This window comes from Strix uralensis, chromosome 3 (genome assembly GCF_047716275.1).
Source record: "Strix uralensis isolate ZFMK-TIS-50842 chromosome 3, bStrUra1, whole genome shotgun sequence".
Lineage (NCBI taxonomy): Eukaryota > Metazoa > Chordata > Aves > Strigiformes > Strigidae > Strix > Strix uralensis.
The window spans coordinates 77357557-77375347 of NC_133974.1; the positions used below are offsets into that span (position 1 = coordinate 77357557).

A 17791-nucleotide genomic window follows, 5' to 3' on the forward strand; every position below is an offset into this window, starting at 1 on the left:
TTAGTTCTTCATCATTTTGTGACACTGAAACTAGAAGTACATTCCTGCAGGAAGGAAAAAATGTCTATCTATAGAACAAGATTTTATCTCTGTCTACAAGGAGCTTTCTGATAACCTTCAGGCACAACACAAGAAGGACCTCAGAGGTACAGATGAGATTTCTTTATGACAAAGACGAGTTTGTAAATCACTTATTAATTAAGCTTCAACTCTTGACTATCAGTGGTGCTGCTATGCATTGAGCAAAGCAACCTTTAGCTATCTAGCTAAGTGACAGAAAAATCACTTCAAGCTATTCACAGGTTATAGCAAGGTGGGTGTTAGTCTCTTCTCCCAAGTAACAAGCCATAGGACAAGAGTAAATGGCATCAAGTTGCATCAGGGGAAGTTTACACTGGATATTAGGAAAAATTTCTTCACTGAATGGTTTGTCAAGCCTTGGAATAGGCTGGCCAGGGAAGTGGTTGAGTCACCATCTCTGGAGGTATTTAAAAGACATGTAGATGTGGTGCTTAGGGATGTGGTTTAGTGGTGGACTTGGCAGTGTTAGGTTAACAGTTGGACTTGATGATCTTAAAGGTCTTTTCCAACCTAAAAGATTCTATGATTCTAAGCTGTAATTAAACTATACTCATGCGAGAGCAGTATCTGGAATTTCTGAGAACCATGCCTGTTTCCACAGCCTTTGGGTTGCCCTTTTCAAAGAATACACAGAATTACAAAAAAACCCCAAACCAAACAAAACAAAAAAAAACAACTTGGAGAGAAAAGCAAAAAAATTACATCTGAAAACCCAGAGCCTGGAGCACTGCTGGTGCATTCAATCATTTCTGTAGACTAAGTCTCTACCTGGACATCTACATACAGCGCTTCCAGCTGAAAGTGTTTTAAGACAGCCATCAAAAGTACAGGGTTTCACTTCCTTTTGCAAAACAGTTTGAAAGACTCTACTTTGATCCTCATGTAAAATGTGTCAATCAGCTGAAGTCAACTTTTCTATTTTCTAATTAATATACTTGAAGTTTGTTATAAAAGTGACTCAAGTGTTCTACAACTGCAGTAACATAAGTATTCACACCATCTTCATCCTTTTGGAGCTACAGAAGTTCAGAGTGAATTTATTATTTCTGATAGACTGTAATTAATGTGAAAAAAAATTGAGCTCTGCTTTGGATACTGTGTATTTTGTTCACTGCTTCTCAAAACACTAGACTATTCATTTAGTTTCATAAAGTAGTCTAACATTAAAGATCCATATTTTCCATTTAGACCGCATTTTCACCTGTGTTTGCAAGCTTTTGTATTTCTAGATAGAGCACACAACTTCTCATGAGCCTATTACCCCAAGCTATGGGGTAACAGCCTATAACTGAAATGAAGAGAAACTGTGGGGATGTTCCCCAGGCAGCACAGGGCACTGATACTCAGTGTTCCAGGTTTTCCAATTCCTCAGTCAGTGATCAGTCATATTTTAAGATGTTACAATTGCAACATTTACCTTTTATATTTATTTCTCTTGCATTTCTTTTGCTCATGATTACGGACTATAACAAATCACAAAATACTTCGGTTTTCACTCCAAGCTCAACAGTAGTTGGAATCACAAATAAAGCACATATATGAAAATTTTAATTCAATTTAATTTATGTCAAGCAAACCCACAAAAATTAATCATACATATTTCCTATTTGTGACCACATTGTAACACATATTGAATCACTGATGTCATCTACCCGGACTTGTGCAAGGCTTTTGACACTGTCCCACACGACATCCTGGTCTCCAAGTTGGAAAGACATGGATTTGATGGATGGACCACTTGGTGGATAAGGAATTGGTTGGAAGGCCGCACTCAAAGGGTTGCAGTCAATGGTTCAATGTCCAAGTGGAGACCGGTGACAAGTGGTGTCCCTCAAGGATCGGTACTGGGACCGGTACTGTTTAATATCTTTGTTGGCGATATGGATAGTGGGACTGAGTGCACCCTCAGCAAGTTTGCTGATGACACCAAGCTGTGTGGTGTGGTTGACATGCTGGAGGGAAGGGATGCCATCCAGAGGGACCTGGACAGGCTTGAGAGGTGGGCCTGTGTGAACCTCATGAAATTCAACAAGGCCAACTGCAAGGTCCTGCACCTGGGCTGGGGCAATCCCCAGCACAGATACAGGCTGGGTAATGAGTGGATTGAGAACAGTCCTGGGGAGAAGGACTGGGGTGTGTTGGTGATAAGATCAACATGAGCCAACAGTGTGTGTTTGCAGCCCAAAAAGCCAACCAGATTCTGGGCTGCATCAAAAGAAGTGTGGCCAGTAGGTCGAGGGAGGCGATTCTGCCCCTCTACTCTGCCCTCATGAGACCCCACCTGGAATACTGTGTCAAGCCCTGGAGCCCTCAACTCAAGAAGGATATAAAACTGTTAGAATAAGTCCAGAGGAGGGCTACCAAGATGATCAGAAGGCTGGAACACCTCTCCAATGAGGACAGGCTGAGAGAGTTGGGGTTTTTCGGCCTGGAAAAGAGAAGGCTCCGGGGAGACCTCATAGTGGCCTTCCAGTACCTGAAGGGTGGCTACAAGAAGGCTGGAAAGGGACTTTTCACAAGGGACTGTAACGACAGGATGAGGGGTAATGGGTGGAAGCTGAGGGAGGGAAGGTTTAGACTAAATATAAGGAAGAAGTTTTTTACTGTGAGGGTGGTGAGGCACTGGAACAGGTTGCCCAAGATGGTTGTGGATGCTCCATCCTTGGAAGTGTTTAGAGCCAGGTTGGATGGAGCCTTGAGCAACCTGATCTAGTGGGAGGTGTCCCTGCCATGGCAGGGGGTTGGAACTAGATGACCTTTGAGGTCCCTTCCAGCCCAAACCATTCTATGATTCTATGATCATTAAGATATTCATTATATCTTTTGACAATCATTTACAAGTTTTATTTAACTAAATTGAAATTTGATTTCTATTACTTTCTAATATTGTCAATTACTTTATTTTCATATTGTAACCAAAAGAATTAAAGTCTGTAATTTTTGGCAAGAGACTAATTTTATATCAAAATACATACAAATCAATATTTTGGGAAAAAAAAACACATTGCCTCTTGAAGTCATGTTGCAAACTGGTGTTCATGAGAAGTGGAAACTGACGAAAAACATTTTTTAAGGAAGTTTAAGCACATTTGTGTGTGTCTTTTTTTCTTTGCTTAAACAACAGTATCTGCAGTTTGTTGATAGCTGACAATTAACAGTCTCAAAGCTTCTTCATTACTCATCACTGTAAAGAAGCACAGACACTGTGGAGCTATTTAAGACAGACAAAATATAATTGCACAAACTTTGTCGTGACAATGTAAAAATTAATATTAAGCACAAAATGTGACTTAATCTCCAAAAGATTGCAATAGCCAAAAAAAAGCTTAGAGATTTCAACTTGTGAATTAGTTAAGGTTGTTTTTTCTCTTTTCCAAACAGTTAGACTGTTTTACAAGAGCAGGAAAGTGTGACAAATCCCTAGAGACACATCTGTAGGATCTCTATTGTTTACAACTCTGGGCAAGACACAGAACAAAAGATTCAATGATTTAAGCCTTTGGACTGGAAGATTTCCCAGGAAGTAAAGATGTGTTTTCACAGTGATTGAGGCTGAAAAGTCCCCACCCCAAAACACAAGAGGGATGCCTTTCAGGGACTAGAGGACCTCAACAAGTCCAGAGATCTGGTGCAGCGCTATCTATTGGATAGATAGATAAGTGAATCTGACTAATTTTTTTAATTACATAATTATTCTTGACAAGATTGATACTGTTGGCAATTCCTGTTCAAGTTCTTGCATCCCTGTCTGATTCAGTTCTAACACCATTGGATAGAGCGGTTTGTACCTGGTAGAAAGGGAAAAAGTTTCAGATTAGAAATAAAGGAACAGCGCCTTTCTCCAGTAGGAGCCTCATGCCTGTAGTTCAGATGGTCTGAAACTGCATTTCCTGCATGTCTGCCTAAAATAGGATGCCTGCTGACTTTTGTACAGTGATGCCTTACTGAAAGCTAACATTGATCCTTGGCTCTGCTAAGTATGCAACTTGCCACAGGCATTGACAGCAACTGGACTCATGGAACTTAGTTGACTGGGTGTTGGTTGGTTGACACAGCATTAGCCAGTTAAAATTTTAGTTTTATGATCAGTGCCTTTTTTTTTTTTTTTCTCTTTACCCCACAGAGCCAGGATAGTATGTTGCTCTGTTTTCCGCTTAAAAAAAAAAAAAAAAAAAAAAAAAGATTCAAGGAGGTAATGGGTTGTAGCTCAGGTGGCAGAGTTGCTAAAAGTGCCATTATTTCAGTACCTTTTTCACAGACAGATTGGATAACAAAAGCTGTAGGTTAGTAGTTGCAGCTCAGTCAGATATGTTCTGGGAATCCCAACAGGTGACAAGACTGAGAATTGTGATCACATGCTTTTGTATATAAGGGTTCAAGGTGGATATCTGCCAAGGAGACTCCTGTCCTTGCCAAAAGCAAATTTTATCTTCTTAATTTTTCTGTGTCATCTTTAAAGAAAGAAGGGATGACAGGAAGGACTTCTCCCCAGCGATGGTAGTGGCACATTGACAACAAACAGGTCACGAAAGTTAAGTCAGGCAGTCAGCCCTCTTACAACTAGAGTAGTTCCTGAAGCACAACAACTGGCAGACTACAGCCAATATGCCCAGAGGCAGTGGTGCTTTCTTTTACACCCCTAACAGAGCTCAGTACTGCTGAGAGAATAGCGCATGAACGTCTAATACCTGCCATTTTCAATAGAGTGGTTGAGCCACTACTATAAGGAGCATGCCAAGAAACAGAAGCCCAAAAGCTGCAAGACCTTTTCCTGCTGCCTGTGCATGGAGACAGCCATAAATCCCATGCTGTTAAAACAATGGTTTGGGGTCTAAAGTTAGATAAAATATTTCCTGACACCATCTGCGGCCAAGCAGAAGACACCTATGGAACTGCATGAATGTGCCACTTCACAACTGTCTTGCTAGGGAAGACAAACAGAAGACTGCACCAGAGCAGATGATTGCCTCTGAAAAAAGGCACTTTATGTTGTCCCAATCTGCAAATCTTTGATGAATGGAATCCTTTCATATGTACAAAGTTTTGTGTTTGTCTTTAAAAGCTATGTCCAGAAGGAACACCTCAAATTAAGCTTTTTCCTGAGAAGGAAGTACCTCTAAGACCTCTTTAGTATTAAATACTATTGAACAATATCTAACACATAAAAAGGATGCAAACATATATAAATAATGTTTTGAAAAAATCTTCATTATGAATTTGAGATGTCTATGCTGCTTCTTACTCACAATTTTCATTGACGTCACTTCAAGAAACTCTTGAAGTAAGCAACAGTGATGAGCATGTGGGAGAACAGATTGTAAAGCAATCAGTGTGGAGAATCTGCTTCTGTGGACAGACTGAAAATCTGATATGCAAGATCCGATATGCAAGATGACATAGAAATTTGAAGTTTTCACAGCACCAATATATACACAGTAATTATAGAATAATCATTGACATAAACATTTAAGTATTACATTCTGTATTTAACCTATGCATACTTGAATATCTAAGAGTTCCACTTCAGTGAAAGAGATGACATAAAATGATTTCCTCCTTCATTCCAAGCAGCAACTGACCAAGTTACTCCCTTTTGCTAAACATCACAGATATATTATCTGATGCTGAACAGCTCTTTTGAAGTGTACCATACATGTCAATTTACACTAGTTTCTGCAATTTTAATATGGGTAGAACTGATACAAACAGTTATTCTTATAAGTGCCTCAGTATTTGGAGAAACATGACAAAATCTTACCGCTATGTTTCCATTGCAACTTTGGGACTGGCAAACACCTCTTAATCTGTTGGGAATCAGCACATCATCCCAGCAAGATGGTCCCTTCAAAATAAAACAAAAGCATATAAAGCCTTTAATCTACTTTTAATAAGTAAACATATAAAACCTGGCTTTGTTGCCGTTTTTCGTATCCCCATTTCTTTCCGACTTTAGCTAGACAGTTTTATCATGTTTATGCTGAAACAGTCCAATCAGTAAAGCTCTGTCACTGACAGCACATACAGCCCCTCCACCCTGAAGTCAGTGTTGTGAACAAGAGTCAAAATCAGGTACTTTTTCTCAGCTTAAGACAGGGACAAACTTAATTATCATCAAAAAGCTACAAAGACTCATCTTCTGGTTCAACACTGTTTACACCCTGACCTGCATCTGACTAAGGGGAAAAAGGGAAAAAAAACAGAACAGTTGGAAGTAGAATACACAGTAAGAAGACTGGGCTATTACATGTGAATTTTGATAAAGTTTACAGTAAACAAATTAGACTACTTCTCACCAGATAAAGTCTTTACCTAACTATAATACAACATAATGAAAATTTCAAGTGAGAATTATTAGTAGATTCCTGGACATTTACATTAATTTCAAGATTTGTCAGTCACTGTTAAAAAAAAAACCATAAAAACTCAGAAAGAAAATTGATAGAAAATCCTTAGCAAACTTTACTATGACTTTTTGAATACAAATAGTTCATTTATGAGTGTACTACCAAAACACAGAGTAGATTTAAAGATTACAAATCAGCATTATTAATATTTCACAACTGCAAAATAGTGTGGTTAACAGGATGATCTATTAAAGAAGAATATTTTTATATATGGCATATATAGGAACATTTATAAAAATATTTCCCAGCACATAAAAAATTTAAGTGATGTTAGCGCAAGTCTTCTCTTAATATTAAATCTCACCAATTAATATTTAATTCGTAGACAACAAAAATCGGACAGATACAAAGCTTACAGATATCATAGAATGGTTTGGGTTGGAAGGGACCTTTAAGATCACCTAGTTCCAACCCCCCTGCCATGGGCAGGGACACCTTCCACTAGACCAGGTTGCTCCAAGCCCCATCCAACCTGGCCTTGAACACTTCCAGGGAGGGGGCAGCCACAACTTCTCTGGGCAACCTGTTCCAGTGCCTCATCACCCTCACAGTAAAGAATTTCTTCCTTAGATCTAACTCTACCCTCTTTCAGTTTAAAACTGTTACCCCTCATCCTATCACTACACTCCTTGATAAAGAGTCCCTCCCCACCTTTCCTGTAGCCCCCTTTAAGTATTGGAAGGCCGCTCTAAGGTCTCCCCGGAGCCTTCTCTTCTCCAGGCTGAACAACCCCAACTCTCTCAGCCTGTCCTCATAGGGGAGATGCTCCAGCCCCCTGATCATCTTCATGGCCTCCTCTAGACCTGCTTGAGCAGGTCCATGTCCTTCTTATATTGGGCGCCCCAGAATTGGACCTCCAGGTGAGGTCTCATGAAAGCAGAGTATAAGGGGAGAATCACCTCCCTTGACCTGCTGGCCACACTTCTCTTGATGCAGCCCAGGATACAGTTGACTTTCTGGGCTGCGAGTGCACATTGCTGGGTCATGCTGAGCTCCTCGTCAACCAACACACCCAAGTCTTTCTATGAGGGCTGCTCTCAATCCACTCTTCACTCAGCCTGTATTTGTGCTTGGGATTGCCCTGACCCAGGTGCAGGACCTTGCACTTGGCCTTGTTGAATTTCATGAGGTTTGCACGGCCCCACCTCTCTAGCCTGTTCAGGTCCCTCTGGGTGGCATCCCTTCCCTCCAGCATGTTGACTGCACCACACAGCTTGGTGTCATTGGCAAACTTGCTGAGGGTGCACTCAGTCCCACTGTCCATGTCACCAACAAAGATGTTAAACAGCCCAGCCCCAACACTGACCCCTGAGGAATGCCACTCATCACTATACATACCCATATTCATAGCAGAAATAAACTAAGAAGGTATCAATAACTAAAATATTTGCTACTTGGATTACTCAGTGTTTGGGATACTGTTACTACTCAGGAATAACAGGAAAACTTTACCCAGAAAAGAAATCATGGCAGTCAAGAGGTTTAAATGCATTAGTGAAATTAGTGCTTACGTAAATCATAGTTGGGGTTATAAAGTTATCTAGTACCACATCTAAATCCATCTCCTTTTTACTTCTGTATGAGGCATTTCTTCAGCATAGTGCAGACACAGCTCAGATAGCTTTGAACTAACTTAGTAGTAGGAACTTATCTATAAAAGGTTGATCCAGCCTATCTGAAAATTTGAGTGCTGGCATTCAAGAGAAGTAAAAAAGAGCTTGAACTTGTGTAAATTGTGTTTCAGGCAGACACAGGGGTGACTACTGGTAGATTTGACTCTCTGGGAGAAAAAAAGTTGCAGTATAGTGTAGTTAATATAAAGTAATAATACTTGAAATTGTGAAAAAAACCCCAACTGTTGAATTAATTATTTAAAACATTTTAAAAATCAAGTTTGCCATTCCAGTGAATTTTGACCTCTTATGAAGCTTTAGCATTACATCAGTCTTGTATACTGTGTGATGTTCTCAATCTGGGGGTTCTAATTGACAAGCAGCTGAACATGAGCCAGCAGTGTGCCCAGGTGGCCAAGAAAGCCAACGGCATCCTGGCTTGTATTAGAAATAGTGTGACCAGCAGAAGTAGGGAGGCGATAGTCCCCCTGTACTCTGCACTGGTGAGGCCACACCTTGAGTATTGTGTCCAGTTTTGGGCACCTCAATACGAGAGAGATATCGAGGTGCTGGGACGAGTGCAGAGGAGGGCAACGAAGCTGGTGAAGGGCCTGGAGAACAGATCCTATGAGGAGTGATTGAAGGAGCTGGGACTGTTCAGTTTGAGGAAGAGAAGGCTGAGGGGAGACCTTATCACTCTCTACAACCACCTGAAAGGACATTGTAGAGAGGTTGGTGCTGGTCTCTTCTCACAGGTAATTAGTGATAGAACAAGAGGGAATGGATTTAAACTGCAACAGGGGAGGTTCAGACTGGACATTAGGAAAAAAATTTCACAGAAAGAGTGGTCAGACAGTGGAATAGGCTGCCCAGGGAGGTGGTGGAATCACCATCCCTGGATGTGTTTAAGGGTTGTTTAGATGAGGTGTTGGGGGATATGGTGTAGGGGAGAACTTTGTAGAGTAGGGCTGATGGTTGGACTCAATGATCCCAAGGGTCTTTTCCAACCTGAATGATTCTGTGATTCTGTGAATTGGAAAAATGTCCTTAGCATTCATGAGATTTTGCAGAAAGAACAGCAGAGCCATGTCTCCAAATTTTCCTCATCTCTTTCCTAAATATTTATTAAAACGTGATTTATTTTACTGATGGTTACTAAGCATCAAGGCAGCATTTTGGTTGAATTATCTATCATAGCTCCTAGATCTCATTCCTTAATGTAACAATTATTTGAAAATCCAGCATATATATATAAAATTTGGGTTTATTTTCTCAGTGCACATCACTTAATATTAACATACATTGAATTCCATCTGTCACTTCAACAGCAGATGAAGTATGCATCCTAAGGTCCACAGAGGGGCTTCCCAGGTTCCTCCATACTGAACCCATCTGTTTGTTCCCAAGGATGAACCAGCTGTATACCTCATCCTCTCCAAGTGTTTCTTTTATATAGCAATCATCTAGTGGACTTGTACACTTTCTGCTCCTGTTACACTTTAAAAGTACTCAGTAACAGTTCTGCTGTTTGCAACTTATAAACTTTTTTTTCTTGCCTAATTGCATTTTTATATTTCAGGTGCTAGAATTATGCGGGTTTTTTTGTTTGCTTTTTATTTTTTTTGTTTTACTTCAGTTTTTCTCATCATTCATTTTACTCAGTTTTCTGAAAGATGCATCCCTGATTCTAATAACCTCTCTCATGGTTTTTTTTTGTTTCCTTTGTTTTTTTTTTTCCCCACTCCCACAATTGACTCATGCTAGCTTCTGTGCAATCCTCCTTAAATTTCTATGCACATAATCTTTGACTCTCCTCTCAAGATTTAACTCTTTTTAGCTACCCCTTCTAGCTTCTCAACAAGTACCCTTACTTTTATGTAGAGTCTCTTTTTTAAAATTAAGCACAATACTTGTGTCTTTCTCAGATTTTGGGAAGTTGCTGAATGTAGATATATTAACAGGCATTGTTAGTGAATAGGTCTTTGTTACTAACATTATAAACCAGGTCCTCTGCATTACCTTCTCCTGCAGGTTCTTTGATCAATTTTTCCATAACACAACCTGACAGCATCTAACTCTTGGGATCATGGTTTGACATGATACGTACCTAATTTACATGAAAGCAATTTAAATATCCTATTATAATTGTTTTTCATACACTTTCAAGCTTTTGATTTTCCTCAGCATGTTAGACTTGCTATCATTGTCTGGTCAAGTGGCTGTTAATGGGAGTCTTACTTTTTTCCCTTTTCAGGCCTAGAATTTCACTCCATAAGGATACCATGTAACTTATTGACTTGTTAAAGCCATATAAGACTAACAAGTTAACATCCTTAACATATATTCCTCTTCCTTCATATTAACATTTGTTAGTATATATTTATTAGAACATTTATTTTTCCAATTTAGAGGAATTCACTAGGTTTGTATATCTTTGGATAATCCCTACATAATTTACACTAGGGAAGAGGATACTACAAAGAAAGAATGAGAAATAAGAAGCAAGTGTGCTTTATAAAATTTGGGGGCAGGAAGGGCACAGGGAGGAACACTCATTAAAAAACCCCTAAAAAACACCCAAACACACCCAACAAAACCCACCCAAACCCCAAGGGCAACCACTTTTTTCCTGGTCCTGATAATAACATCCACAGTAAATCTTCCTGTTCATCCCTGTGTGATTAATACAAGATTCTCAACATTAATGATGCTATGCCAGTATACATACCAAAATAATCACAAGATTGCTACACACTAAGATAATTTAAACCAGTCTTGCAGAAGCAGTTCCACAGGTATATGTTATCAACTGTTGTACGGTACTAGTTATCTTGATTTCATGAGAAGAAAATATTTCAAGCTAAACTTTTTAGAGTAATTAATCCTTTAACTTCACTGAAGTTATTTCAGAAGAAAACTTCAAGTATTCAGTAGTTTTCAGGTCTAGGTCCATAATCACAAAGATGTAAGAAGGCACAGTAATTCTTAAGCAAGAAAGAAAACATTTGTAGGACCATTTATAAGGTTGAATGAGATTCTAGAAAAGTGCGTATTTAAAATGGATTTGAAACAGTGTCATTATGTGGATTATGCCACAGTCTTACAGTAGTTGAGAAATAAGCAGCTGATTTACAAAACATAATCAAGAAAGCATCCTTAATGAAACCAGAACAGAAAGGAATTGACGCAATATTGACTACTGCTAGAATTCAACTACTACAACTAGCACTGGATCAGGTTCAAATATGCTTAATATAGCAATATCTTTTTATTTATTAATAGTAACAACAATAGTATAAATTTTGTGGTCACTTTTTGAAGTCTTATCTACAAGGGAAAACTAGTGTGTTATACGGCATGGTGTAAACTTACAGTGCTTTCACTCTGTAATAATTTCCTCACAACATTTCTCACGTACACGAGTACTTTTCACATGAAGCAGCTCTCCATTTGAAATAAGAATATGTCATCTTCCACTTACGGCATGATAAAAGCATATATACAGGGAACTAGTAGCACAGTCCAACACTCTCAGCAACTACTCAGCTGTTCACTCACACTGTAGCTAACAACTTCCTATTTTTTCCTTCATAAAAACCCCACCCTATTCAACACCTCTTTACATTAACTCTTAGGATGGGCATAAAACCCATAAGAAAGTCAGATGCATTTAACTTTTTTATTAACATTAACCAGACCCAGCTTTAAGTTAACAGCATTTTCTCTTTGTTGTAGCAAGAGTCAGATCAAGTTCTTAAAGGACAAATTAATCCATCAGGCAAAGTCCAAGATGGACTGGCAGAATATCTTGGGTTCATGCCTGGCTGGCAGTGAGAAAAAAAGTAGCAAAAAATAAAACCCAACTAACCAACCAAACAAGAAATCCCCAACCTACAAATTTCTACACCTCACTTTCCAAATTTGTAGGAAGGGGAAAAATCTCCTTTTCCATATCTGTGCTTGGCATTCTCCAGGGTCATATTTTATTATTAATGATAACGTAATACACTTTTAAAAGATTCAGTGTGCTTGAGAATTTTAGTTTTCTACCTTCCAAAAAAAAAAACCCCAACCACCCAAAAACACATTTGTCCTTGAAAAACACTGTGTATTCAAAATGTTACTGTTTCTTTAGTGACAGCACTACTAAATGTCATTGCTATAATTGTGTCAAAATAAAATTAGGAATTCTGGCAAGATAAACACTTTGAAATGCAATTTTTGTATCATTCTTTCTTGAGTCTAAGAAAAGCCTGTCAATCTGCAGGCCAGCCAATCACTTGCTGTGTTGTGACACTACACACTAGTGTTTGTAATTATTAGTTTGCATTAATCAAGAACACACTGTGAGAAGAACAAAGCCTACTGATTGCGAGATTAAAGCAACTGCCCCTCTTGTATGGCAATTGCCAAATGGCTCACAGAGAAAGCTATGCATTAAAACGAATGTATCAAAGACTTTTCTGGTGTCTTAACGTGAAAATGTCAGGATAAAGAAATAGAAAGAACACCATATATCACTGTCACGTCAAATGTAGCTGATCATTTCCCAAATAACCAGGTATGGAAGTTTTTATGGTTTGGGTGTATGGTAGTTGTTTCTTCCCTTTTTGAGGGGAGAGATAGGAAAAAAAGTTGGCAAACGGCATATTAAGTTTGAACTGAAGCTGCTGTGCAGCATATGAAGACAGGGAGGATTGAGGTGTTTTTTCAATGTATGAGGGAAGTACTGGAAACCTGTGAACATACCACCATTATATTGTACTGGTGCCCAGTACAGTGGACAGCACACTCTACTCTCAGTGTACTTTCCATCCAGTAGACAAGGTCTGATTTTATACTGTAGAACCACAACTGAATTTTGGTCAACGACCACTTAAAAAAAGATAAAAATCTCTGAGAACAGAAATACTATCTAGAGATCTCAGATGACAAATTATTCAAAATGTAGTTACTGACAGAACTCTTGACCTGTGAAGTCAGGGGAAGGTCAGAAGCAGAGGTCAGCAATAGAAACCAGTGATTCATCAAAGACTTTGAATCATTCAAAAGGCTGGAAAGTATCCATGTATTCAATGCTTTGTATTTTCCCTGCTTTATATTCTCCCCCAGTGAACAATATGCAGCAGAATATCATTAAAACACATCTTTGTACCTGCTAATACCTACATGAGAGACATAAATCATTAAAATGTTCAGCAAATAACCCAACCAAGGGACAAGTATTAATGCAGAAGGATTTTAAAAATAATGTAAGAAATAATTTCAGGTACTTGAGAGGGTTTAAAAATCAGCATACAAACCACTGAAAAAGTGCTAAATCTAATGCAAACCATGCGAGCACTCAGACTTCTCTGCAAAATGACCGTTATTGACCTGTCTACACGAGAGTATTTGAAGAGCTAACCATTGTATGGTGCCCCCTCAGCATGATTTCAGTATCTTGAGCAATAAGACAAAAAAAAGCTCCCCAAAATGCTAGGATTATTCAGTAAAAATTGATTTCCTTTTTGCTACTCTGTAACAGGGGCATCCACACCAAGCTACCACAATTCACTGCTTGCAGTGCCAGTGCAGACAGACAACTCTGTCCCCCAGGCATAGTAGGAACCAAAATGTATTCTGATGGTGAACATACATATCCAAACATAGCTTAACACAGGAAATGAATATGACATGAACAGCAATAGATCCCACCTACTGTCACAAACCTAAACCATTGCAGTAGTGATTATACTTTTTGCTATTGTTTTCTTCTACTCTTCTCAACGCAACTTTGAGCTCACTTTCACAATATGAGCACTTCATCCTAGAAAAATGATTTTATAAGGGAACACACATTTTCCTACAACATAGTCATTTTTACTAATTAATCAGAACTGCTTCCCTCAGCACCACCTGACTAAAGCTTGTCTGCTTCTCTAAAATCTAGCACCTTCCAAGACTTTTATTCTTATTATTCTATATCTATAATATTTCAGAGCAAGTGACTTGCAAGATGACTACAGACAGTCAGATCCTGGAGACTCATGAATGTCTCAGAACAGACGGGTAAGGCTGGAGAAGGGTCAGCAGGTGATAAATCCCCAAAGAACTCTAGAGTCTGTGAAAAAGAAAAAAGAACAGGGCTTTTTCTTCAATAGACAAACCAATACTGATTAAGCCTGATGTTGCCGTTGGTAAGCCAGCACACTCATACTTTTTCTCAGCATCCCTAACCCAGAACATGATTTGCTCTTCACGTTCCACACTTGTCATTAGAGTGGCATTGCTGAATGCTAGATCATTTCTTCTGAGCATAGTATGGATACAATATGTTCAGATAAAAGCTTTCATCCTATTTTATTAGTGCAGTAATGGAGAAGGAAAAAATAAGACTTTTAGATACACTGATCCATTTTTTATAAGTTCTTAACAGGCCCTAATTTAGGAGAGCAATCATCATCTTTTGAAGCACTAAGAAAAATAGGTGTTACGCAAGCAATACTCAATTAGACTAATCAGAAAAGATTCATATGGCATGTTTCTAATAGCAAGGATATTGTAGATCTCATTTCATTTCAGAAGAAATAAACCTATTATTTGAATCATAACATTCATGTAAAGTGTCATATTCATGTCAACATTCTTTACCTTGACAATTATGAATACAACTTACTGTTTATTAAATAATACACTTGCTAGATTTCTACTGAATGCTCAGATATCATATAGACATTATTACTCTGTTCCTACATAAAACTCTATGAATAGCAGTATCCAGTTTAGCACAAGATGCATTTCTCCAAATTCCCAAAGCAGAGCCTAACGACATCCACCACCAGAGAGAATTTAAAGTTTATAAAAGAGATTATTAGTGATTTAGCCAGGAAGCGCTTGCTAGCCTTTTACAGATATTCTATCTACAACACTTGAGAATTCATTACATTAGATAATCTGCTGGAGGCAGAAACTGCCAGATTAGCAACCCTTAGGACCAAAGTCTGCTTAGCCACAAAACTTATCCCAAAAGCAAGGGCAATTAGTGTTTACCCACAATTTACACAGACCTGCAATGGCTACTTCTATCAGTGAGAGTGTAATTTTTCTTCCAAAACTATGGGGTTTTGACATTTCTGCCAAGACTGATACGAACTGACTAGGACACGGGTGATAGGATACATGGATGTAAGAGGCAACTCATAATTTAATAACACAGTGGAGCTGTTCTCTCCTACATTAGACATTTAAAAAAATGAGTGAGTGAGTCTGCACATCGTATCAGAGTAGCAGTGAGAGTGTCTCCTACTGCACACTTCACTGCAGATAAAACTAATCAATTTGCCACAGACCGACTCTGACATGGAATCTCCCATACAGCAGGCAGCACAGTGTAGAAAAGACTACTAAATCAGTCTTGGGGCTAGTTTTAAAGGGTTTTGCAGAAGAGGAACGGGAGGACTGGACTTAACTGCTTGGTCTACACAGCACACTAAAGAATCCATCAGAAGAAATCTTCTGATTGTTATTGACTTTGGTCATTAGAATAATCAATAAAGCACACAGCTTTATTCAGATGAGAAATAATACTGAAGGTGAGTTAATCACATGTTTTAAGTCTTTGCAGGATTGAACCTACTCGTTTGATTTATAGTGGTATCTTAGAGATGGAATTTTCCTTTCAGAGTGCCCAGCCTAATTAGTAAATTGACAGTTTTCTGTCAATAGTTATAACTCTTCCAAAATGAAGTAGCTGACAATTTGCTGAACGGCTTGCAGTTGTGCAATTAGGAAGACTTCCTGTGTGCTAGTTATTTCAAATCAAAGATCAGAGCACCACAGCTCTAACTGAAAAAACAGGTAGGTATAGTAAAATGTAATGTCCATCACGTTATTTTCTTGATTGTTACTTTTTCTTTCTTATCACAGGTATCTTTGTTTAAAAAAACAAAACAAAAGAAACAAGGTTAATAAGATGTTTTTAGTAAGTTTTGGTCTTTCTTTTCTTTCATATTGCATTATAGGACATGGATTTGCAAGAATAATCCCATTGATCTCAACTATATAATGAAGGCTCACAGAAAGACACCCAAGATAAAGGTCTCCAGAGTCACCTCTTCATCAATAATATTTTACAATGTGCATTGTGTTGCCGGTGTGAACAACTTTTATATACTATAAGCAAAAACTGATTCATAATGTGCTTTTGGACCATTATTTCAGTGGGCCCTCCCCACCAAAAAGAGAATAAAAAGAATTCAAGTACAACAACTGCAGCTGAGAAACTGAACTGAAAACGTCCTGATGTTGCTTGATTACTGAAGAGCAATGTAGTTAAACATTATTCTTGAAAGAGAGACAGAACTATGAAAGTAGTGGATGTAGAATCTCCTAAAACAACCAATCAAATGCCATTCAAATAATCTGTCAGACTAATGATTTTTAATCTATAAATGCAAAATATATTATTCTTTGTCTGGATGGCATTAAATACTTTTTCAAGATTGAAAAAAAAATGGAACTAGAGAAAATATCTGTAATTCTCGAAACATGACATGTAGCTATTGTGTCCATTGAAATTATAGCATCCAAAAGAAGTGATCCACAGTTACAAGTGTTAACACCAGCAAATCCCATTAAGGTCAGTATACCCAGGAGCAGAATAAAAATAAATAAATAATTTTTAAAAGGTCCTTATGGCTTCAGTTGCTGTTACTGCTGTGGTGACTCTTCAGGGGTCTTCCTGAAGGGAAGCGGGCAGATCACCGCAAGCCCAAGGAGCTCATGGACGGCAGAAATCAAAACCTCAAAGATGCGTCCCTCTTCTAGGCCAAGTCAAGCACACCCCAACAGGGGCAAGAAAACAGTTGTTTGAGTTGCAACACTCTACATTAGAAATACCAATCCACATTTTAAGGCCTTTTGGCTGAAGTCAGAAAGTGCAAAGCCTGTTTTCAAAGTCTACACAGAATAGTGCTTCTGTTCCTATCCTTTCCACCCCCAAGTCACAGTTACAAGCTGTAAACTGACTAAATGTGAATTAAAACTTAATTTGTACCTCAGCTTTTTCTCAAATGCCGGCTGCCCACAGCACATGGATTTTGTCCCACAGGACTTTCCGGGCTGTGAGGAGCCGTCCCACGGCAGCCCTCCTCTCCCAGGCACCACCAGAGCTGGGCCACACGAGGCAGCCTGCCCAGGGACCCCACCACAGCTCCCTGTGGGGTGGAAGGGGGCTGCCACCTGGGTGGGGACACAGGCCTGCTGAGGCCTGTTCAGTGCCCTCAGGGCCATGAGAGACCTCACACAAGTAAAAAAAAAAAGTGATTAGTGTAAGGATTTGGTAGCAAATCTTCAGGTCTTTCAGCATAACTGGGTGGTAGTATTAAAATTCATTAAACTTATTTGAAATTCTGTATGAAAACATGCTGTTGATTCTGTAACTCACAATAAATAGGGGTTACACTGAACTTTTCCTTCCTTAAGGAGAATCTTTCAGAGCAGAGCGGGTGGAAGATATATTTTCTGTGTGGAGGTTTTTTCTTTTTCTTCTCCTGTTACAAATATATTTTCATGTCAAACATGAAACAATTTAATCTAAAAGTTTTGTCCTACAGAAACATTTAAGCAAATTTACACATTCTAGGCAGAGAAAATCTGGCCAGTCCTGAAATTCAAATGAATCATAACATATGTCTGCATGGGAAATATACG

General features: G+C 38.7%; 1 protein-coding gene across 2 annotated transcripts in view; it reads right to left on the minus strand.

The window, feature by feature from the left end:
- The window catches only part of PRKN (parkin RBR E3 ubiquitin protein ligase), an 809695-nt gene that overhangs the window by 424891 nt on the left and 367013 nt on the right, over positions 1 to 17791 (minus strand). For both annotated transcript variants that reach the window (XM_074862988.1, XM_074862987.1), the window contains exon 6: positions 5840 to 5923. In XM_074862988.1, coding sequence (XP_074719089.1) covers positions 5840 to 5923 — 84 coding nt within the window. The remainder of the gene's footprint in view (positions 1 to 5839; positions 5924 to 17791) is intronic.